A 24,568-nucleotide genomic window follows, 5' to 3' on the forward strand; every position below is an offset into this window, starting at 1 on the left:
CTACATACAGGAAAGATATAAATAAGATTATAAGAATGCAGAGCAAAATTACAAGAGTGTTGGCAGACTTGACTGAAAGGGAAAGATAGAATAAAGTACCTACTTTATTCCCTAAAACGTAGAAGATTGCCCAATTATCTCCAGCATGTAACCGGTTGCACTACAGGCCCCAACATACTAGACCACTGCTACACTACAATAAGGAATGTCTATCATTCCTTCCCGAGACTGCATTTTGGCAAGTCGGATTATTTGGCTGTCCTCCTACCTCCTGCATACAGACAGGGCCTGGAGAGCAAGGCTCCAGAGATCAGCGATCAACAGGTGGTCATGGGAAGCTGAGGAATGGTTACAGGATTGCCTCAAGCCAGTGGACTGGGCAGTGTTCAAGCACTCATTTGAGAATCTGAATGACCACACCAGGGTCATTACAGACTTCACTAAAACAGCTGTGGATGAGTGTGTCCCCACAAAATCATTAAGGGCTTTCCCCAGTCACAAGCCCTGGAAGAACAATGCAATCTGGAATTTTCTGAGAGCCAGATCAGAGGCATTCAAGTCTGGAGATCAAGAATGCTACAAGGGGTGCAGGTATGATCTCCAGAGAGCCATCTCTCAGCAAAGTGGAGATTCTGGAATAGACTGGAATCGACAAAACATGCTCGACAGCTGTGGCAGGGTTTGAACACCATAACCTCCTACAAAGCTAAATCTTACAAAATAGGGGACAACAGCGCTTTGTTTCCAGATGAGCTCAATGCTTTCTGTGCTCGCTTTGAGCACCAGAACAGGGAGGAACCATCATGCACTCTCATGTCTCCCAGGATTCTTTGGTCTCAGTTTCTGAAGATGACTTGCAGACTGCCTTGAAGAGAGTGAATCCAAGGAAAGCATCTTGTCCAGATGGATTACCTGGCTGAGTACTAAAGACCTGTGCCACCCAACTGGCTAGTTGATATCTTCAACTTCTCATTTCAGCAGTATGTGGTACTCACCTGCTTCAAGCAGGCTTCAGTCGTACCGGTTCCCAAGAATAGTGTGGTAACCTGTCTAAATAACTATCACTCAGTAGCACTTACATCCACAGTTTTTGTGAAGTGTTTTGAAAGGCTGGTGTTGAAGCATATCAGCTCCTGTCTGAGTGGCAACTTGGATCAGCTCCAGTTCACCTCCTGAAGCAACAAGTCAACAGCAGTTGCTATTGCATTGGCTCCTCACACAACTCTGGAACATCTGGACAACAAAGGCGCACACATCAGGATGCTCTTTATCGATTACAGTTTGGCATTAGCGCCCTCATCCCCTCAAAGCTAATCTGTAAACTCCAAGGCCTGGGCTTCAATAACTGCTTATTTAATTGGATCTTGGATTTCTTCACTTGTAGACCCCAGTCAGTTCAGCTTAGCAAAATCATCTCCTCCACAATCTTTATTAGCACAGGAGTACTACAGAGATGTGTAGTTAGCCCTTTACATCTATGACTGTGTGGCTAAGTACACCTCCAACACAATACACAAGTTTGCTGATGACCCCCCTGTTGTGAGCTGTATCAAAGGGGGTGATGAACCAGCGTATAGGAGGGAGATTGAAAATTTGGCTGAGTGGTATAATAACAACAACCTCTCACTCAATGTCAACAAGACCAAGGAACTAATTGTGGACTTCAGGAGAGAGAAACCAGAGGTCCATGAGCCAATAATTATCAGAGGTAAATACAAGCAGGTTTTTTTCCTCTGAGGGTGGGTGAAACTGCAACTGAAGGTCATGGATTAAGAGTGAAAGGTGAAATGTTTAAGAGGAACACAAGAGGGAATTTCATCTCTCAAATGGTGGAGAAGCTTGGAATGAGCTTCCACTGCAAGTGGTTGATTTCAACATTCAAGCATAATTTTGATCGTCACATGGATGGGAGGGGTCTGGTGGGCTGTGGTCTGGGTGCAGCTCAATGGGACTAGGCAGATTAATGGTTCGGTACAGACTAGATAGGCCAAAGGGCCTGTTTCTGTGCTGTAGTGTTTTATGACTCTATGAACAGTTATGAAGATCGTGAACATTGTGAAGATCAGGGTTTAAACCCGTTGGGTCAACATGACCAAATCCTGTTTGCATTAGCAAGGTTTGTACAGATAACCAGGCTAGGCATAAAATAAAATGGCCGCTACAGACTACCTGATATAAATTGATAAAGAGTCAAGCAAAGATTAATGTTACGTAGAGATCAACATGGCACATTAAGCTTAGTAGTGGATTTATTGATTGTAGGGTAATGTCAAATTGAACAGCCATGTACAGATAAACAAGATTTGTGCAAACGAACCAATCTGTAACACTTAGAACATATAACACTATAGCAAAGCAAAGGCCCTTCAGCCCATGATGGTGCTGACCTTTTAACCTATTTGAAGATCAATCTAACCCTTCCTGATTACATTGCCCTCCATTTTTCTATCAACCATGTAACCATCGAAGAGTTTCTTAAATGTCCCTTATATAGCTGCTTCTACCACCACCCCTGGCAGGGCATTCCACACAGTCAATGTGTAAAACTTACATAGAAACATAGAAACATAGAAAATAGGTGCAGGAGTAGGCCATTCGGCCCTTCGAGCCTGCACCGCCATTTATTATGATCATGGCTGATCATCCAACTCAGAACCCCACCCCAGCCTTCCCTCCATACCCCCTGACCCCTGTAGCCACAAGGGCCATATCTAACTCCCTCTTAAATATAGCCAATGAACTGGCCTCAACTGTTTCCTGTGGCAAAGAATTCCACAGATTCACCACTCTCTGTGTGAAGAAGTTTTTCCTAATCTCGGTCCTAAAAGGCTTCCCCTCTATCCTCAAACTGTGGCCCCTCGTTCTGGACTTCCCCAACATCGGGAACAATCTTCCTGCATCTAGTCTGTCCAATCCCTTTAGGATTTTATACGTTTCAATCAGATCCCCCCTCAATCTTCTAAATTCCAACGAGTACAAGCCCAGTTCATCCAGTCTTTCTTCATATGAAAGTCCTGCCATCCCAGGAATCAATCTGGTGAACCTTCTTTGTACTCCCTCTATGGCAAGGATGTCTTTCCTCAGATTAGGGGACCAAAACTGCACACAATACTCCAGGTGTGGTCTCACCAAGGCCTTGTACAACTGCAGTAGTACCTCCCTGCTCCTGTACTCGAATCCTCTCGCTATAAATGCCAGCATACCATTCGCCTTTTTCACCGCCTGCTGTACCTGCATGCCCACTTTCAATGACCTCTGATATCCCCCTGTACTTTCCTCAAATCACCTTAAAATTATGCCTGCCCATATTAGCCATATCTGCCCTGTTAAAAAGTCTCTGGCTAGCCACTCAATCAATGTCTCATCGTCTTGTACTCCTCTATCAAGTCACCTCTCATCTTCCTTCACCCCAAAGAGAAAAGCCCTAGCTCACTCAACCTATCCTCATAAAAAAATTCTCTCCCAGGCAGCATCATGGCAAATCTACTCTACACCCTCTCTAAAGCTTCCATTTCTTTCCCATGATGAGGTGACCAGAACTGTACACAGTAATCCAAGTGTGGTCTAACCAGGGTTTTATAGGGCTGCAAACAACAGGAATTCCGCAGATGCTGGAAATTCAAGCAACACACATAAAAGTTGCTGGTGAACGCAGCAGGCCAGGCAGCATCTCTAGGAAGAGGTCCTGACGAAGGGTCTCGGCCTGAAACGTCGACTGCACCTCTTCCTAGAGATGCTGCCTGGCCTGCTGCGTTCACCAGCAACTTTTATGTGTGTTGCTTTTATAGAGCTGCAACATTAATCTCTTGACTAATGAAGGCTAACACACCAAATGCCTTTTTAACCACCCTTTCAATTTGCTCAGCAACTTTGAGGGATCTCTGGACATGGACTCCAAGATCCTTCTGTTCCTCCACACTGCTAAGAATTCTGCCATTAAACCCTCTATACTACCTTCAAATTCGAATTTCCAATCTAAATCACTTCACACTTTTCCGTTTTAAACTCCGTCTGTCACTACTCAGCCCACTACTGCTTTCTGTCAATGTCCTGTTGTAACTTACAACCACTAATCACAAATCCAACAACCTTCACATTCATATCTAAAAGCCTCCTTTCTCTACTACCCCCTGGTAACCTATTCCAGGTACCAATCACACTCTGCATTAAAAACATGCCCCTCGCATCACCTTCTATCTTGTCCCTAACCGTAAAAGCATGTGCTCTCGTGTTTGGCATTTCTACCCAGGGGTAAGGATTCTGACTGTCTACTCTACCTACTGTATGTCACTCATAATTATAAAACCTTCTATCAGGTCTACTCACCAGAATCTAGAATAATGAGGGATGACCTAATTGAAACCTATCGAACGGTGAAAGGCCTTGATAGAGTGGATATGGAGAGGATATTTCCTATGGTGGAAGTGTCTAAGACCAAAGGACATAGCCTCAAAATAGAGAGGTGTCCTTTTAGAACAGAGATGAGGAGGAATTTCTTTAGCCAAAGAGTGCTGAATCTGGAATTCATTGCCACAATCAGCTGTGGAGCTTAAGTTTTTATGTACAGTATGTTCAATGCAGAGGAGATTGGTGTTGAGGAAAATTGGATCAGCCATGATCTTATAGTCTTGTGGTCTCCGCTCAGCCTCTCTACAGTGAGACCAGAGAACAACACTAGATTGTTTAACCTTACCTTATAGGCCATACCATCTAATCCAGATAGCATCCTGATAAATCTCTTCTGAACCCCCTCTCATCCTCAGTCTCTACATCCTTCCTATAATGGGGCAATCAGAACTGCTTAGAATACTTCAAGTGGGGTCTGACTAAAGTTTTGTATAGCTGCAGCTAAACTTCCTTATTATTTTACTCAAACATGCCTGCCAATGAAGGCAAGCTTCCCATATACCTTCTTTCCCACCTTATCCACTTGTCTAGCCACTTTCAAAGAACTATGGACCTGGAACCCAAGATCCCTCCCTAATTCAATGCTGAATACTTTCTCCTTTAATTTGTCCTCCCAAAGTACAACACCACACACCTGTGCAGATTAAATTCCATCTTCCACTTCTCTAAACATATCTGTAACTGCTCCCTGCCTGCTGTATTCTTTCCAGTCCTTCACGCTGACCACAGTCCCACGAATTTTGGTGTCATCTGCTTACTCGCTAATCCATCCATTTACATTTTCATCCAGATTAGTGATATATGTCACAAACAGAGGTCCCAGCATTGATCCTTGTGAGAAACCACTGGTCACAGACCTCCAGTCAGAATAACAGGCTTTCAGCCCTTACCTTTCCTCTTCTATGGGCAAACCAGTTCTGAATCTAAACTTGCATTTCACCTTAGATCCTAAGCATATTTATCTTCTGAATCAACCTACCACAAACATCCTTATAACATGCCTTGCTAACATCCAGGCAGATAACATCCACTGCTTTACCCTCATCAAGCATATTTGTTGCCTCAAAAACTCAGTCACGTTTATAAGGCATGACTTGGCCTGCATAAAGCCATCATAACTGTCCTTAAACAGCCCATGCCTTTCCAAATGCACACGAATCCTATCCTCAGTCTCCTTTCTGACAGCTTATTTACCAGTGACGTGAGCTGACAGCATTTCCTTTCTTGAACAAAGGCACAATATTTGCTATTTTCCAGTGCATCAGCACCTCTCCTGTTGCTAGTGAGGACACAAAGGAGCCCAGTAATCCTCTCACTTACCTCCTTCAAAACTCCTTTATTAGTTGAGCATTGTGTTTAAGAGCCAAGAAGTGACGTTGCAGCTCTATAAAACCCCAGTTAGACTGTATCTAGAGTATTGCATTCAGTCCTGTTTACCCCAGTACAGGAATAATTTGGAGGCTTTGGAGAGAGTGCAGAAGAGGTTTACCAGAATGCTGCCAGGATTAGAGGGCATGTGCTATGAGGAGAGAGTGGATAAACTTCTCTGAGAGGCAAAAGACGGGTTCATTCGGGACATTCTACACACCACAGATCGCTGGAAGCCATTGGATTGTACACAGTGAAAGGAAGATTTTTAAACAGCGAGCAGGGGCAGTTGGGACATTCTGCGCACCACTAACCATGGATTATGTAAGCACTTAGCAAGAGCCAATAATAACAAGTTATGTTTAAGTGGAGTGGCCACTGTGTGAGTGGCACAGGTTTAGAGTGGAAAGTTCAGGCTTTGTCTCATACAGGTGTAACCCTCAGGCTCGGCCAACATGCGTTTGTCTAGGGGAAGCCAGCCTCTGGCCCAGCCAAACTGAGAAATCTCATTTGTGTGGATGCTGTTGCCCGGTTACAAATCAGTACCGCAAAATATCAGACAGTACACCATATGCAATTAAACAATTGAGCTTTATAATTCTTAATCTGACTTTAGGGTTAGTAAAGAAAATAAAAAGAAAAAGGGCCCATTTTAATTAAACAGTCTAATGTGCACGTTGGAGCTCATGGGTGTTCATCCATTCGTTCCCCATTGACCTCCGAGTGGCGTCGACTCCCAGACCCTCACTCCAAGTCCACTATGTCCTGCGGTCTACCAACTCTCTCCACTTGCGTCTTCTCTCTTCATCTCTCACCGACATGAATACCTTCTCTCAGATACACAAGAAGAAACAACACCATGAATACCTTCTCTCAGACACACAAGAAGAAACAACATGCTCCTCACTGGATGGCGCACATTCCAAAGCCCCCGTTATCTCTAGTCATGACCCACACTGCTGCTACAGAGAAACCATTACATTAGCAGTGAAACCTTACAGAGTGTTACACAGGCTTCAGTGAGAAGTGAAAGCTGTAGGTAGATTTCAGGTAATTTGTTTTCTTTGTTTTTTACTTATTGCACAGTTAGAGCAGTGGGAATACCAAGCAGGACAGTAGAATGCTCCTGTTGTGGGCTGTGGGAAGGCAGGGAGACCTCCAGTCTCCCTGATGACAAGAACTACAAGAAGTGCATTCAGCTGCCGCTTCTTGCAGACCAGGCACAGGAATTGGAGCCAGAGCTGGATGAACTGCACATCACTGACGGGTTTATTGACCGGTGGTAAACGGAGATAGTTACACCTCAAGTGCAGGACACAGGTAACTGAGTGACTGAGAGGGGTAAAGGGGATTGGCAACCAGTGCAGGGAACACCTGTGACTGCTCCTCGCGACCACTTCAGATACTGTTGAGGGGTATGAACTTCAAGACGAAAGCCACAGCAGTCAGCTCTCTGGCACTGAGTCTGTCTATGTGGCTCAGAATTGAAAGGGGCAAAAGAGACGATTCACTGGTTAGCGGAATGGACAGTGGGTTCTGTGAACAAGAATGAGATTTCTGGATGGTATGTTGTCTCCCAGGTGCCAGGGTCAAGAACATCTCAGATCTAGATCACAGCATTCTTAATTGAGAGGGTGAGCAGCCTCTCATGCAATGTAAACATAATGTCCCAACTCCTGTACTCAGTGCATTGACTTATGAAAGGCAACGTGCCAAAAGCTTTCTTTACAAACTTATCAACCTGTGGTGCTACTATCAAGAAATTATGGATCTGTATTCCCAGATGCTTCTCTTCCACCACACTCCTCAGTGTCCAACTGGTCACCATGAAAGACCTACCCAGCTGGTCCTGCCAAAGTGTAACACATCACACTTGTCTGAATTAAATTCCATCTGCTATTTTTCAGTCCATTTTTCCCACTGGTCCAGACCATGCTGCAAGGTTTGATAGTCTTCCTCACTCTCTACTGTACCGCCAATCTTGGTGTTGTTGTGTTTGTAACCTAAAAACATTGAACTAATTCAAAAGGAAAAGACGGGCGTCTGAAAGAAGACCATAAGAGATAGGAGCAGAATTATGTTTGCTTGATCCATCAAATCCACTCTGGCATTTCTTCATGGCTGATCCATTTCCCTCTGTGCCCCAATCTCCCACCTTCTTCCTCTATCCCTTCATACCCTGATTAATTAAGAATCTATCAACCTCTGCCTTAAGTATACCCAATGGCTTGTCCTCCACAGCCATCTCTGGAATTCCACAGATTCACCACTCTGGCTAAGAAATTCCTCCTCATCTCCTTTCTAAATGGACATCCCTCTTTTCTGAGGCTGTGTCCACTGGAGAAAACATCCTCTTGACATCCACTCTATCAAGGCCTTTCAAAGTTCATTAGATTTCAGTGAGATCCATGCTCATTCTTCTTATTTCCAGTAAGTGCAGACTCACAGTCATCAAATGCTCTTCGTATAATAAGCCTCCTTAAACTCCTTTGAATCCTCTCCAATGTAAGCACATCCTTTCTTATATAAGGGGCCCAAAAATATTCATAGTACTGGTGCCTTATAAGGTCTTAGCATTACATACTTGCTTTTATATTCTAATCCTCTTGTACTGAATGCTAGCATTGCATTTGCCTTCCTCACCACCAACTCAATCTGCAAATTAACCTTTAAGGAATCTTGCACAAAGACTCCCAAGTCCCTTTGCACCTCAGGTTTTTGAATTTTTTCTCCATTTAGAAAATAGTCTATGTTTTTATTTCTGCTACCAAAGTGCATAACCGTACACTTCCATCTGTCACTTCCTTACTCATTCTGCTAATCTGTCTAAGTCCTTCTGTAGCCTCTCTGCTTTCTCTACAAGCCCCTCCAACTATCATCGTATCTTCCACAAATTTTGCCACAAAGCCATCAATTCCTTCATCCAAATCATTGACATGTAATGTAAAAAGAAACAGTACCAACACAGACCCCTGTGAGACACCACTAGTCATTGGCAGCAAACCAGAAAAGACTCCCTTTATTCACAGTCTTTGACTTCTGCCATTCAACCAATGCTCTATCCATGATTGAATCTTTCCCGTAATGCCACAGGTTCTGAACTTCTTAAGCAACCTCATGTGAGGCACTTTGTCAAAAGCCTTCAGAAAATCAAAGTACACATCATCTGCTGATTCTCCTTTGTCTAAACTGCTTGTTATTTCTTCAACGAGTTTCACCAAATTTGTCAGGCAAGGTTTTCCCTTAAGGAAACAATGCTGACTTCGGCCTACTTTATCATGTGCCTCCAAGTACCTCGAAAGTACGTACTTAACGATCAACTTCGACATCTTCCCAACCACTGAGGTCAGACTAGCTGGCCTATAATTTCCTTTCTTTTGTCTCTCTCCCTTCTTGAAGAGTGGAGTGACATTTGTAATTTTCCAGTCCTCTGGAACTATTGATTCTTGAAAGATCATTTCTAATGACTCCAATCTCTTCAGCCAGCTCCTTGAGAATCCTAGGGTATAGACCATCTGGCCCAGATGACTTATGTGCCTTCAGACCTTTCAGTTTCTCAGTACTTTCTCCCTAGTAATGGCAACTTCACTCAATTCTTCCCTGACAGTTTTGAACCTTGTGTCCTCCACAGTGAAGACTGATGCAAAATACTTCTTAAATTCATCTGCCATTTCCTCATTCTCCATTACTACCTCTCCAGCATCATATTCCAGCAGTCTGATTCTTGCCTCTCTTTTACACTTTATATATCTGAAGAAACTCTTGGTATCCTCTTTAATTTAATTATTAGCTAGCTTATTTTCGTATTCCATCTTTTCCTTCTTTATGACCTTTTCAGTCAACTTCTGCTGGTCTTTAAAAGCTTCCCAATCCTCTAACTTCCCACTAATTCTTGCTGTATTATATGCTCTCTTTTTGGCTTTTATGTTGGCTTTGGGTTCTCTTGTTAGCCACAGTTGTGTCACTCTGCCTTTAGAATACTTCTAACGTCCTGACGAAGGGTCTCGGCCTGAAACGTCGACTGCACCTCTTCCTAGAGATGCTGCCTGGCCTGCTGCGTTCACCAGCAACTTTTATGTGTATTGCTTGAATTTCCAGCATCTGCAGAATTCCTGTTGTTTTAGAATACTTCATCTTTTTTGGGATGTATCGATCTTGCATCTTGTGAATTGTTCTCATAAGTTCCAGCCATTGCACCTCTGTCATCATCCCTGCCAGTGTTCTCTTCAGTCAATTTTGGCCAGCTCCTCTCTCATGCCTCTGTAATTCTACTGATTATCTGGCTTCAGCATCTTCTTCTCAAATTAACATTGTAACATATAACATATAACAATTACAGCACGGAAACAGGCCATCTCGGCCTTTCTAGTCCATGCCAAACTCTTACTCTCACCTAGTCCCACCGACCTGCACTCAGCCCATAACCCTCCATTCCTTTCCTGTCCATATATCTATCCAATTTAACTTTAAACGACAACATTGAACCTGCCTCAACCACTTCTGCTGGAAGCTCGTTCCACACAGCTACCACTCTCTGAGTAAAGAAGTTCCTCCTCATGTTACCCCTAAACTTTTGCCCTTTATCTCTCAACTCATATCCTCTTGTTTGAATCTCACCCACTCTCAATGGAAAAACCCTATCCACGTCAACACTATCAATCCCCCTCATAATTTTAAACACCTCTATCAAGTCCCCCCTCAACCTTCTACGTTCCAAAGAATGAAGACCCAACTTGTTCAACCTTTCTCTGTAACTAAGGAGATGAAACCCAGGCAACATTTTAGTAAACCTCCTCTGTACTCTCTCAATTTTATTGACATCTTTCCTATAATTCGGTGACCAGAACTGTACACAGTACTCCAAATTTGGCCTTACCAATGCCTTATACAATTCCAACATTACGTCTCAACTCCTATACTCAATGCTCTGATTAATAAAGGCCAGCATGCCAAAAGCTTTCTTCACCACCCTATCCACATCAGATTCCACTTTCAGGGAACTATGCACCATTATTCCTAGATCCCTCTGTTCTACAGCATTTTTCAATGCCCTACCATACACCATGTATGTCCTATTTTGATTAGTCCTACCAAAATGTAGCACCTCACATTTTTCAGCATTAAACTCCATCTACCATCTTTCAGCCCACTCTTCTAACTGGCCTAAATCTCTCTGCAAGCTTTGAAAACCTACTTCATTATCTACAACACCACCTTTCTTAGTATCATCTGCATACTTACTAATCCAATTTTCCACCCATCATCCAGATCATTAATATATATGACAAACAACATTGGACCCAGTACAGATCCCTGAGGCACACCGCTACACACTCTCCTCCAATCTGACACACAGTTATCCACCACTACTCTCTGGCGTCTCCCATCTAGCCACTGCTAAATCCATTTTACTACTTCGATATTAATGCCTAACAATTGAACCTTCCTAACTAACCTTCCGTGTGGAACCTTGTCAAAGGCCTTACTGAAGTCCATATAGACAACATCCACCACTTTACCTTCGTCAACTTTCTTAGTAACCTCATCAAAAAATTCAATAAGATTTGTCAAACATGATCTTCCACACACAAATCCATGCTGACTGTTCCTAATCAGACCCTGTCTATCCAGATAATTATATATTCCATCTCTAAGAATACCTTCCATCAGTTTACCCACCACTGATGTCAAACCCACAGGCCGATAATTGCTAGGTTTACTCTTAGAACCCTTTTTAAACAATGGAACCACATGAGCAATACGCCAATCCTCCGGCACCATCCCCGTTTCTAATGACATTTGAAATATTTCTGTCAGTGCCCCTGCTATTTCCACACTAACTTCCCTCAAGGTCCTAGGGAATATCTTGTCCTGACCCGGAGACTTATCCACTTTTATATTCCTTAAAAGCGCCAGTACTTCCTCTTCTTTAATCATCATACTTTCCATAACTACCCTTCTTGTATCCTTCTCCTTAGTGAATACCAAAGAAAAGAAATTGTTCAAAATCTCCCCCATCTCTTTTGGCTCCACACATAGCCATCCACTCTGATTCTCTAAGGGACCAATTTTATCCCTCACTATCCTTTTGCTATTAACATAACTGTAGAAACCCTTTGGATTTATTTTCAACTTACTTGCCAAAGCAGCCTCGCATCTTCTTTTAGCTTTTCTAATTTCTTTCTTAAGATTCTTCTTACATTCTTTATATTCCTCGAGCATCTCATTAACTCCAAGCTGCCTATATTTATCTTTTTCTGAACCAAGTTTCCAATATCCCTTGAAAACTATTGCTCTCTCAAACTTTTAACCTTTCCTCTCAACCTAACAGGAACATAAAGATCCTGCACCCTCAAAATTTCACTTTTAAATGACCTCCATTTCTCTATTACATTCTTCCCATAAAACAAATTGTCCCAACCCACTCCTTCTAAATCCTTTCGCATCTCCTCAAAGTTAGCCTTTCTCCAATCAAAAATCTCAATCCTAGGTCCAGTCCTAACCTTCTCCATAATTATCTTGAAGCTAATGATATTGTGATCACTGGACCCGAAGTACTCCCCAACACATATCTCCGTCACCTGCCCTATCTTATTCCCTAACAGGAGATCCAACACTGCCCCTTCTCTAGTTGGTACCTCTATGTATTGCTGCAAAAAAACTATCTTGCACACATTTTACAAACTCCAAACCATCCAGCCCTTTTACAAAATGGGCTTCCCAGTCTATGTGTGGAAAATTAAAATGTCCCACAATCACAACCTTGTGCTTACAACAGATATCTGCTATCTCCTTACAAATTTGCTCCTCCAGTTCTCGATCCCCATTAGGTGGTCTATAATACACCCCTATAAGCGTCACAACACCTTTCCTGTTTCTCAATTCCACCCAAATGGCCTCCCTAGACGAGTCCACTAATCCATCCAGTCAGAGCACTGCTGTTATATTTTCTCTGGCAAGCAATGCACCACCTCCACCTCTTGCCCCTCCTATTCTATCACATTTGCAGGATGAATTCTATCACTTCCCCCAAGTGTTCCTTTACCTTAAGCTCTCTAATCAATTCTGTTTCATACCCAATCCAGAATAGCTGATCCCCTCTTGGGCTCAACCATGAGCTGCTCTAAAAAGGCATCTCATAGGCATTCTACAAAAATTGTAGGAGTTGACTCTGTGACTGCTCCGAACACCTTTCTTCTCCTTTCTTTTTCTTCTAGTTTGTGACATTTTGATCTTGGGAAGGCCCATTTAGTGGTCTGGAATGTTCTCTTGTTAATCCTTCTATTGCTTTATTTATGATTTGATCTCGCCTCTTTGTTTCCTCATCCACAACATCATCTAACAAATCCTCTGTTTTCGTATCTCCATCGACTCCTTCTGTTTAGGTCTTCCATTCATCCAGCTGGACTTTGGTCTTTGCATCTGCTTTTACAAGCAGCTTTTTGTCTCTCACTTAAAGTTCATGCAAATAACCTTAATGCAAGCAGAGTAGATTTTGGTTCTTTATACTCACTTCAGCTCTTTGAATTCTCTTCCAGCTTAAAACTAAGCCACATTTTCCAAGTAACTGCCTGCCTAACATATCAGAAGCTTTCTCTGATGTTGCCTACAAAAACTGTTGTAGTTGGACCACTGCTTTCATCACTTTCATGATTTCCTTGAGCAGCATGGACCTTCCTTGGTCCAATATGCTTTCCAACCAGATGCACAAAGAGGTTGGCACCAACACCTGTTTACCCTCTGTTGAAGAACGGTTCATGGTGACAGCATGGAGACAGTGGTGGCATCATCCTGTAACTTTCTTAATTCACCTTCAGTTGACTCTTTTGTTAGAATCCAAAGGGATTCTACAGATACATTGAGAGCAAAAGGTTTGCAAGGGACAAAACTGGTCCTCTGAAAGATCAGAATGGTAATCAATGCATGGAGCTGAAAGAGATGGGGGAGGTCTTAAATGTTATTTTTTGCATCTATATTTTCTCGGGTGATGGACACAAAGTCTATAGATGGGCTGTGCTTGGATTACAGAGGAAGAATTGCTTGCTGTCCTGAGGCAGATTGGGTATTTAAAACATACTTAGCCACAGTCGCTGGAGGATTGGAGAAAAGCTAGTTTTATTCCATTCCTCTAAGTATAAGCAGTTAGCGCTGTTACAGCTTGGAGCATCAAAATTTGGAGTTCAGTCCTAGTGTCTTCTGTAAGGAATGCTTGAGTTTTCTCCAGATGCTCCAGTTTCCTCCCATAGTCCAAAGACGTACCGAATAGGTTAATTAGTCATTGTAAATTGCCCCATGATTAAGTTAGGGATTAATCAGGGTTGTTGGGTGGTGTGCTCAAAGGGGCGGAATGGCCCATTCTGCTTTGTACCTCTAAATAAAAACATTTTAAAATGTCATTCTCCAAACAATTACTGCTTGTTTGGCTTGCCGAGTTAGTCTAGCTTTAAACCCTTCATGGTATTTGTATTCTCCTTTGCAAATGGTCATCCAATTTCCTGATTTACAGTAAACCAAACTCACCACTGTCATGACAGTTTGGGTGCCTATTAACAACTCCCATCAGTTTCTTAGCTTTACCCCAGTTAACTTCATGCCTTGCTGCTGCTTACATGTGGGAGGGGGAGCAGGGGGGTGGTGGGACTTTGGGGTTCTCACATTTAACTGCTGTTCATTCTTTGGGGCACTTCTCTGTTTTCGTGGATGTTTAATGCAAAGAAAAAGCATTTCAGGATGTATATTGTATACATTTCTCTGACATTAAATTGAACCTTTGATTTCCTGGAATAGGACTCCTCCTCTCTGCCAACTTTATCATGATCTTTATTTCCAGGGCTTCCTCAATTTCTGTTTCGTCTACTCCTTTTAAAGTATTGTTGTATCCTGGAACATTTAATTGTGAATGTTGGTTACTTTGCGACATTGTTCCAGTGCTGGGTAGCACAGTGTTGTAGCTAATAGAGTTGCTGTTCACCAAGCTAGAGACTCAGGGTCACTTCTGGTCTTAAGTGCTGTTTGTGTGGAGTTTGCACGTTCTCCCTGTGACTACTTGTGTTTCCACTGGATGCCAAAGTTATGTGGGTTGATGGGTTAATTGCCCACTACAAATTTCCCCTCGTGTGTAGGTGAGTGGTGTACTCTGGGAGCGGGGAAGGAGTTGATGTAACCATATAACAATTACAGCAGGGAAACAGGCCATCTCGGCCCTTCTAGTCCATGCCGAACTCTTACTCTCACCTAGTCCCACCGACCTGCACTCAGCCCATAACTCTCCTGTCCATGCATCTATCCAATTTAACTTTAAACGACAACATAGAACCTGCCTCAACCACTTCTGCTGGAAGCTTGTTCCAGGCAGCCACCACTCTCTGAGTAAAGAAGTTCCCCCTCATGTTACCCCTAAACTTTTGCCCTTTAACTCTCAACTCATGTCCTCTTGTTTGAATCTCCCCCACTCTCAATGGAGAAAGTCTATCCACATCAACTCTATCTATCCCCCTCATAATTACCTCTATCAAATCCCCCCTCAACCTTCTACGCTCCAAAGAATAAAGACCTAACTTGTTCAACCTTTCTCTGTAACTTAGATGAAACCCAGGCAACATTTTAGTAAATCTCCTCTATACTCTCTCAATTTTATTGACATCTTTCCTATAATTCAGTGACCAGAACTGTACACATGGGGAGAATAACAGATTCGTGTAAATGGGTAATTGACAGCATTGACCTGGTGGTCTAAAGAACTTGCTTCCTTCCTGTATGATTGCTTGGATATTTCTTTCTCAATAAAAGAACTAACCAGTTCCCCTCCACACCCACCTTCCTCTATCTAGTAGAATTGGTCCCCACCCTCAACAATTTCTCCTTTGACTCCTGCCACATTCTCAAAACTCAAGGGGTAGCCATGAACACCCACATGGGCCCCATGTTGACTGTTCATTCATTTTCATGGATGCTGCTTGACCTTCTGAGTTCCTCCAGCATTTTGTGTGTGTTGGTTTGGCTATTATCGTGCCAATAATCTACCAATCTTGCACTGAGTGTTGCCTTTATCCAGTTAACAGTCTGCATATTCTTGGTATTAATTACTATTTTCTCTTTTCCAATTCTATTTGGAGGTACTCTGTTATCTTTATATGACCTTTCCCTTCAGATTCTCATTACTCGGTTCTGATTACTCATTTTGGGGTTTTAAATGAATGTGCATTATAGATATTTCAGTAGGTAAATTCCACATTGCTACGTGAATTAAATATGTTTCTGTTTTTTTTTAAATTAAATTACAGTTTGAGTATAGAAATTCCAGTTTACAGTGAAAGGAATGATAGCCATAGGTTTTGAAAAAACATTAAGTAAACTGTTATGAATCATTAGTCTAGAATGGTGAAGGACATGTTTACATCTGTATAGAGTTTCTACATTACACAAACAAGAGAAAATCTGCAGATGCTGGAAATCCAAGCAACACACACAAAATGTCTGGATTGGATTACTGCACTGTGAAGTCTCTTCCAGAGATGCCTACTCTGAAGAAGTTTAAATCTTCCGTCCTGCCGAAGGGTTTCAGCCCGGAATGTCGACTGTACTCTTTTCTATAGATGCTGCCTGACCTGCTAAGTTCCTCCAGCATTTTGTGTGTGTGTGTGTGTTGCTTTCACATTATACACAGGGTTTCTAATGGAAATGTAAACAGAATAACTGAAAATTGTGGCCAATTTTGTAATGTTTGGTCTGCACACAAGATTTTGAAGTGTTTAAAATTTACCTGTTTATCGGATATTCAGCAATATTCATTGTTTTATTTTGGTTTGTAATATACAGGAACTAAAGAAAATGAAAGTAGAATATCCTCATTATGGTCACTATCTCCCCATTGAAAACCAGGGCCGGGCAGTATCCATGCCCCGACTAGAAACTGAGTCCGAGGTAAATGCTGGTTTCCTCCCCATTCAGAAATCAATTGTGTTTTTGTTCTCTATTTCTTTCTGTGCTACCTGGAAATTTCTACAAACCACTCTCTGCAATCTATTTTGCTGTTAACTTGATGGATGATTGTATCTATAATCTGGGGGAAACATATGTCCCTATTCCATCTACAGAAACAATTCATAAAATATTAAATCTTTTCTCTGTCTTAGCTGTTCAGTGTAAACTGTTTCCCTGTCAAAGCCATTGGCTGTGAAAAAATTATCCCATTTGCCCCGGGTGAATTTACACTTGCATTCTTGTTTGACCTCAATGTACGTGAGTCAATCTGCAACATGTCATTTTATGAGATTTTAAGGAAGCTGGAAAATGATAGAATATAGGTCAATAACGCAGAGATATTCAATTTGGATTTAAAGGGACCTCATTCGAGAAGACAATTAAATTACAGAGAATCATAGAAATCTGTGAGGAGAGGAAAGGGCCCTTTCAGCCCACCTCCTCCATGCTATCCATTACACTAATCCCAATCGTCCACATTAACACCTTTCCTATCCAAATACCTGCCCAAATGCGGAGTAATGTTATCTGCCTCCTCTGGAGGTACATTCAAGTTAACCACCACCCTCTGTGTGGTTCCAACTGCCAACACACTACCAGGCGTTCCAGCTGATCTACGGAGAAGCTCATGTAATTGGGCAGAATTTCGGGAGGTTGAAGAGTTGCCAATGCTCCAGTTTTATATAACATAAGTGCAAGAGCAAAGAGCCAGGTTGTGAAAGTGTTGAAATTAAAATGACTGCTGTTAATACGTATGCCTTAATACATGGCTCAGCTGGCTGAAGAGTTAGATATTTGTTGTTCTTGTGATGACAGTCCACTGAAGATCCAAGCCCCATGAAGCGTTCCTTCTCCACGTTTACTGCCAACCACACAAACAGCGCCTGGCTCAATGAGTACTCTTTGGAAAGAGCTGGTCCAGAGGACCTTTACCAAAAATGGAGCCGACGACATCTGAGGTCATCCGTCAGATCTTCAAATGCAGGTAGGATTTTGCACTTGTCCCGACTGGGTGAGTAAGGACGGACTGAGTTTCAATTACACCTCACAAACTTCAAACAATAAACATGGGTGACCTTGTAGGTCAATCGGTTACTATGCCACATTTCTAATCCCACCGATACTCACGTGAATTCCACCCATCCAATTGTTCTGGCACAGTCAACCAGCATGAAATGCTGGAGTCAAGTCTCACGTTGAAGGAAAATAAAGATATTTTGTAAACATGAACGATATCACCTGAAACACCAGACCTGTTTCTCTCCCCTCCACTGCTGTTTGACCAACAGTACATCTGATTCCATGTCATTACACACAGCCTCCCTGGCCGTTTGCCTTCTCTAAGCATTAGAATAGGTATTGATTTATTATTGACACAAGTACTGAAATACAATGAAAAGCTCTATTTTGCTTGCCATCCATACAGATCATTTCAGAACATCAGTACATCCAAAGTGAAAAACAATGCACAGAATGCAGAATATAGTGTTACCATAGTTTGTCTGGGCTTTACAATGCATTGCTGTCTAAATTTCTAGTCACTGTCCTTAAGCCCCAATTGAGTTTTATTTGTGAAGAATCCTCAGCAAGGCTGAGCTCTGAGTTCTGGGTACTCCCCATGCAGGCAGCCACGAGAGAGGCCGTTCCAAGGAGAGGAAGCACCTCCTCTCACCTGAGAGGTCTCTCTGCAACTCGGAGGAGCGCGCTCAGCACCTACAGCACCCACAGCACCCATGCCAGGACCAGAGGATGTCTCGATCACCAAGCCCAGGATATTCACACAGTGTACAGGAGCAGGTAGGTTCCCATGACTTTACTCCTGCCCACTGATCTCTCAGTGATGAAGGGTTTGATACCACAATGGAAGAACCAATGTTCATTGTCACCAAATATGTAGTGACAATCAGTCTGCTGGAGTATCTTATCTGGCTGAGCAGCTTCTCTGGGGGGGGGGGAGGAATGGTCAACATTTCAGGTTGAAACTCTGCATCAGAACTGAAAGTGGAGAGGGGAGATGGCTAATATAAAGAGGAGAGAGGGAGAATTGAGACAGGGTCCAGAAGGTGATTGGTAGACTGCAGATGGATGAAGCATGACAGGCAGATAGATCCAAGTAGGCAAGGCTGGAGTTGGGAGCCAGAGGCAGGTGGGTGATAGGTAGAGGCAGATAGAGTGAGGTTGGGAGATGGAAGGGTGAAGGTAGAGACAACTGCAGAAGGGAGATAAACAGGAACACAAAGTGGCATTCAATTCTGATCAATAAAGGAGGTGCTAATGGGATCATGAAGGGACAGGTGAAGAGCAGGTGGAACCAGATGGGGAAATGGATTTGATGGATGAAATGTGTTGGTAGTGGGTGAATAGAACCAGGAGGGAGACAAGAGGTAGAAGATGCAAAAAGGGACAAAAATGAAAATACTGGACCTGATCTACTTATCACAAGTGAATGTGATAGCTTGGTAAAGAAATAGGCATTTCACTATTTGTTTAGGAACAAACTGCTAGAGGAAGTGGTAGAGATGGATACAATTACATTTCAAGACACTCAAAGACAGGTATTAACAGGGAAGGCTTAGGGAGTTAGGGACCAAACATGGAAATGGGACCAGCTTAGTAGTGATCTTGGTCAATATAGATGAGTTTGGACAAGGGGCTTATTACTATGCAGTATGACTCTGTGACTGCATGACTTTAGCATGTGATGTCTCCAGGTGCCAGATTTTCTACACTTCACCTGATTGTCTACATCACCCTGTCCCTTCTGTATATCACCCACCCCCACATCTTCCCAATTTCTATCCAACCCTTACTTCCTCCCACCACGCTCACACTATCTGACCCACTTTCGGATCTGATGTGGCATCTTTCAAACAGCACTTCATCACCAGTAGTGCTGTACTCTGTACAATGAGGAGATGTAGGGAACACGGCTACTCGCATGTTCCGTATCCAGAATCTGAATCTTTCTTCAAATGGCACAGCACATCTTTGACACCAGTCTCAAAGGGCAGCAGAGACACAAGACACTGGAATCTGGAGCAACAGGCTGCAGGAACTCAGTGGTTTGTACAGCACCTGTGGGGGGGAAGGAATTATCAATATTTCCTGTTGAACTCCTCTCCAGCTCCCATCACCCATTTTCCCCTCTCCCTCCTGGTTGCATCCACCCACCCACTGGCTTCTCCTCCCCCCCCCCCCCCAAAGTCTGGATCCAGTTCCAGCTGTCTTTCACCTGTCTGCTGATGGTTCCCTTCTCACCATTTTTACTTGTCAGAATCCACTACTGGTAGCTCTCCAGCAACTGTCTCCAGCTTTCACCCTCCTCCCCACCCCACCCCCACCTTGCCTCCTTTTAGACTCTTCCTATCTGTAACACACTTGTCCAACTCCACACCTTCCCTCCCCTACCTGTCATATTTCACCCCTCCCTCAGTCTACCGATCACCAACTTGGCCTAACTCATCACTCTACCTCTTCTCTTTATACAGTCATCCTCCTCTCTCCAATCAGTCCTGATGCATGGTTTTGAACTGAAAAGTCAACAATTCCTATTCCCCCCCCCCCCCAACCACACACAGATACTGCTTGACTTGCTGGATTCTTCCAGCAGAGTGCTTCTTGCTTCGAGTACCTTGTGCAGTGGTACCTCATCCCTAACGGCAGTTTGTCCTGCTCCTGCTCCGCCACAGTACTACACTGGAGATGTCCGGACACACTCCAGTGCCTGGATTGAGACTTGACCTTACAACCTCACCGCTCAGAACCACGTGCTGGCTGCTGAGATGTGACTGTATTGTCTGGTGAAAGGGGGTTCACTATGGCTGCTAAGTCCACTCAGTTGACTGAAACACAGCAACCTTCGAAATCCCATCCTGCTGGCGTGATCATCTTTAAAATAAATGCCTTCTGTTTTCTGTCCTTCCAGGTTAAGAGTGAGAGCCCAGTCCCTTCCACGTCCGGGACCAGTACACCCAAGCATGGACGGAGACAGCTTCCACAAACGCCCACCAAGCCCCGGCCCCATATTTCATACTCCCCTGTGGCACAGCGCCCCGACACCTTGTCACCCCCATCCAGCCAAGCCACCCCAAGGAGCAGAGAGGCCAGGTATCAGTCCCTGAGAGTTCAACCCAACAAGACACTGTGGACCGAGTCTCCTGGTCTGAGCAAGAAGACTGACAGCCAGCACTCGACGCCGCTGCGGTACATTTCAGAGCCCTCCCTGACCCTCCATGATGATCTGGGCAGCCTGGACCAGGCCCTTGGCGAGGAAACACTCACCTTCGAAGCTGCAGTGGCCACAAGCCTCGGCAGGTCCCACACCATTTCTTCTGCGCCTCCTCTCAGGCACTCCTGGCAACTGCCCAACGGGAGTTACCGCACTCGAGTGGTGCGATGCGGAGCAACCACTGTCCCCGACCCCTTCACTGACACTGATGAGGACGACAAATGCTAAACTTGGCACGAACGCAAAGGGGGTTGGGCAGGGGAGCGAAGGAGGAGGACGGGAGAGGAAATCAAATCACCGTGGTGCGTGGCTACAAGGAAAAACCAAAACAAAGAAGTCTGCAAAACCTTATAAATACTGAAGGGACCAGATTCTCCAGGAGTGCAGTCTCCCAAGTGTGAAAGATGAAGGTTTTGCTCCCACCTCTCCCAACTCCCCAGCACCCCAAACTGGACCATGCATGGATAAGTCAAAGTGCAAGTTGGCATTACCCAACTACATATGGACAAAGGTGTCATTTCAGGAGATTCAGCACAGGGACATTGTAAAAGACCTCACACTCTTGCTGAAGCAGCATTGGATGAGTCTCCTGGATCCTTCCCTTTGTACGTTACCAACAGTGACAGACACTTTGGATGGGGAGAGAGTCAAGCCTGCTGCTCCCTCACTCCGAGTCCCATAGGTTGTGTGTTGCTTGAAACCCCAAAACTTCCAACCCCTCCCCTGACCCTGTCCTGGGGTAGCAGCAGCCCCCTTGCCTTTCCTCCTTATTTTTGATCACCCATTATCTTTATATTTGAAAAATGTTCTATTCTTTCTGAAAATCTAAACCAAAAAAAAGCTGTGCTATACAAATATTGTTAACATTTTCACCGAAATGGTAAATGTGTTGGCAGAATCAGCTGTGCCCTGTGACTACAGCAGCAACAAACAGACATCTTCAGCTGTGACTACAGTAGGAATAGACAGGCATTTTATACTGTGACTACCAGTAGGGCCAGACAGATGTCTCCTACAGTGATTACAGTAGGACTAGTCAGGCTTCTCCGGCTGTCACTACAGTAAGACCACATTGTCACCACCAACTGTGACTACAGCATGATCAGACAGGTGTTTCCGGTTGTGACTACCATGCAGTTCATTGCAGAGTGATTTGGCAATAACAGGCACTCCTGAAATGTGCAAGGACCACATGAAATCCCATGTGCTGTAATGCTGCCACTTCTGAAGTGCTTTAAACAGAGAAAGTAGAAAAGTTTTATTTGTAAATAATTACAGTTCTCCTTCCTTACTCTGCCATCTTCCTGTAATCCATTTCCTACTTCCTGCCTGAAAGACTGCCCGGTGTGTGCTTCTAGTATGATGCATGGAGTTTGGAAAGTTCTGTCAACCTATTGAGTTCAGTGATTAACTTACTGGCATGTGATTGAGATTTTAAGAAGTGTTTCTGATTTCTTTTCCAATATATGAAACATGTTTAAATTAAACGCTTGATTTTTAATGCAAGATGACCATAACATTCACTGGGCTTTGCCCCAGTGGCATTGACTGAAACTCAGCCACTCTCTAGCCTTTTCACATTGTACTTTTGGCACTGCGATAGCCCTTTATAAAGTGTATTGTGTGGTATTGACAATCAGAATGCTAAAAGGTGTTTGCTTTGTCCTGGAGCTTTAACTTTTATGTCCAAATCAATAAAAATCCTTTACCAGGTGATGGTGTAGTGGTCTGAGAGTGAGTCCAGATTGCCTCCCTTCCTGAAAGGACATGTTACCAGCTCCCAAGCTTCACAACAGGTATGAACATACACTGGGGTCACTCTGCCATAGCCACGTAGGGCAACAGAGATGGTCAAAACCATCCTCTCTGCAATGGGTGGAATGCAGCTGCGACAAAGAAGTCCCTTCAGTAAAGTGATCTCAACCAATCCAAACATATGGCTTGAAGGTGCTTGTACTCAGGGTGAGAAGGCTGGAAGGAGAAGTAGGGATGACTCCAGGAGATGGGGGAGGTGACACTGGGAGGGGGGAGGTGACACTGGGAGGAGAGAGGTGGGGCGAACCCAGGAGGGAAAGGGAAGATGGGATGAACCTGGTGGCAAGGTCACCTCCTGACAGAACAAGAAAGGTAGAGATGATCCTCAGAAAGGAGATGTTGACCCAAGTGAGGAGTGGCGTTGATCCCAAGGGAAGTGAATAGCTGGGTTGAAAGAGTAAAAGTACCCTCTTGGTCAGGGTCCCATCCTCAACTTGCGGTGACAAACCCCCACCTCCTCCCCACACCCTACCTGTATGTATAGCTAACCCACTCACATTCACTTCCCTCCCTGTGCAATGAGCTGCCTTTCCTCCCACCCATTTCAGATGCTGAGGGTATCTCCTTCCCTTGGCTACAAAAGGTAACCATGGACACTGAGGTGAGTGGCAGGGTCAGAAGAGGTCCTTGGTGTATTCCAGGCAGGGAGCTGGTGTTTGAGATCATTGGCTGATCTCTGGTCCCCCCGTTCACTGGTCACCGTGTGTGATGAATCCCCAGTGGAGACTGCATCTCCTGTGTACTCAGGCTTAACCTGTCCCAACTCAAATAATCCCACTGAGTGAGATTTCAGGGTGAGAACAAGAAGATGGTGGAGATTGAAAGAGTAGAAATCTGCAGATCCTGAAAGCCTGAAATCAAATGTCAAAGCGTGTTCTGCTGCAAGGTTTCAACCCACAACATTGATCATCTTGCTTTTTCCACAGATTCTTGCCTGAGCGGCTGAGTTCCTCTTACAGCTCGTTTCTTGCTTTGAGTTAGATGGAATGTTTGTCGCACACTTCCTTGGTCAGAAGCAGAGGCACTTCCATGAGAAACAGTCGGCAGGTCAGAGAGAGTGAACATTTCCGGTTGAAGACCTTGGAACTAGGGACAACTGGAATACAAGCATGTTTGAGGTTACAGGGAAGCGGGAATGGTGGAGAGAGCAAAGAATTGTGTGTGACCAGAAAGATTGCCTGTATACATGGATTAATTGCTGTCTGCAGAAGGTGAAAGATGGGAGTGTGGTGGGACTGAAACGTTGTGAGATGCAGAACAGATGCTAGAATCCTGAAAAGGAAGAGAATGCTGGAAATACCCAGCAGGTTGGGCAGTGAAGGTGGAGAGAGACTCCAAACCAATGTTCCATCAGCACAGACCAGTTCTGACACAAAACTGGAAAGGCTGGTTATCTGCAGTTGCTGAATTCCAGGAAAAGTGCCTCGGTGGATGACAAGGAGCTGCATTTACATAGTTTTTGTTGGATAGATGTAGAAAGCCAAACCTGAGCTGTCAGTGTGGAGGAAGTCATCAAATCATAGCACAGAAACAGACCTCTTTAGCTCTACTGGGCCACATTAACCAAGATAGCCATCCAAGCTAGTGCCATCTGACTGCATTTGGTCCATATCCCTCTAAACATATCTTTCCAACTATCTGTCCAGCCATCTTTTAAATGTGGTACCTGCCTCACACACTTCCTCTGGCAACTTGTTCTATATACTCACCATCCTTTGTGTAAAAAAAAATGTCGCCACTCAGATTGCTATTAAATCTTTTCCCTCC

General features: G+C 43.9%; 1 protein-coding gene across 1 annotated transcript in view; it reads left to right on the forward strand.

The window, feature by feature from the left end:
• Positions 1-23,216, forward strand: part of LOC134354620 (probable voltage-dependent R-type calcium channel subunit alpha-1E) — a 484,959-nt gene extending 461,743 nt beyond the window's left edge. Inside the window, exons 42-45 of the mRNA XM_063063634.1 lie at positions 16,594-16,698; positions 17,575-17,743; positions 18,383-18,555; positions 20,684-23,216. Coding sequence (XP_062919704.1) covers positions 16,594-16,698; positions 17,575-17,743; positions 18,383-18,555; positions 20,684-21,214 — 978 coding nt within the window. The 3' untranslated portion in view covers positions 21,215-23,216. The remainder of the gene's footprint in view (positions 1-16,593; positions 16,699-17,574; positions 17,744-18,382; positions 18,556-20,683) is intronic.
• Positions 23,217-24,568: the final 1,352 nt, after the last annotated feature.

The sequence above is a fragment of the Mobula hypostoma genome, chromosome 12 (assembly GCF_963921235.1).
Source record: "Mobula hypostoma chromosome 12, sMobHyp1.1, whole genome shotgun sequence".
In the NCBI taxonomy this organism is placed as follows: domain Eukaryota; kingdom Metazoa; phylum Chordata; class Chondrichthyes; order Myliobatiformes; family Myliobatidae; genus Mobula; species Mobula hypostoma.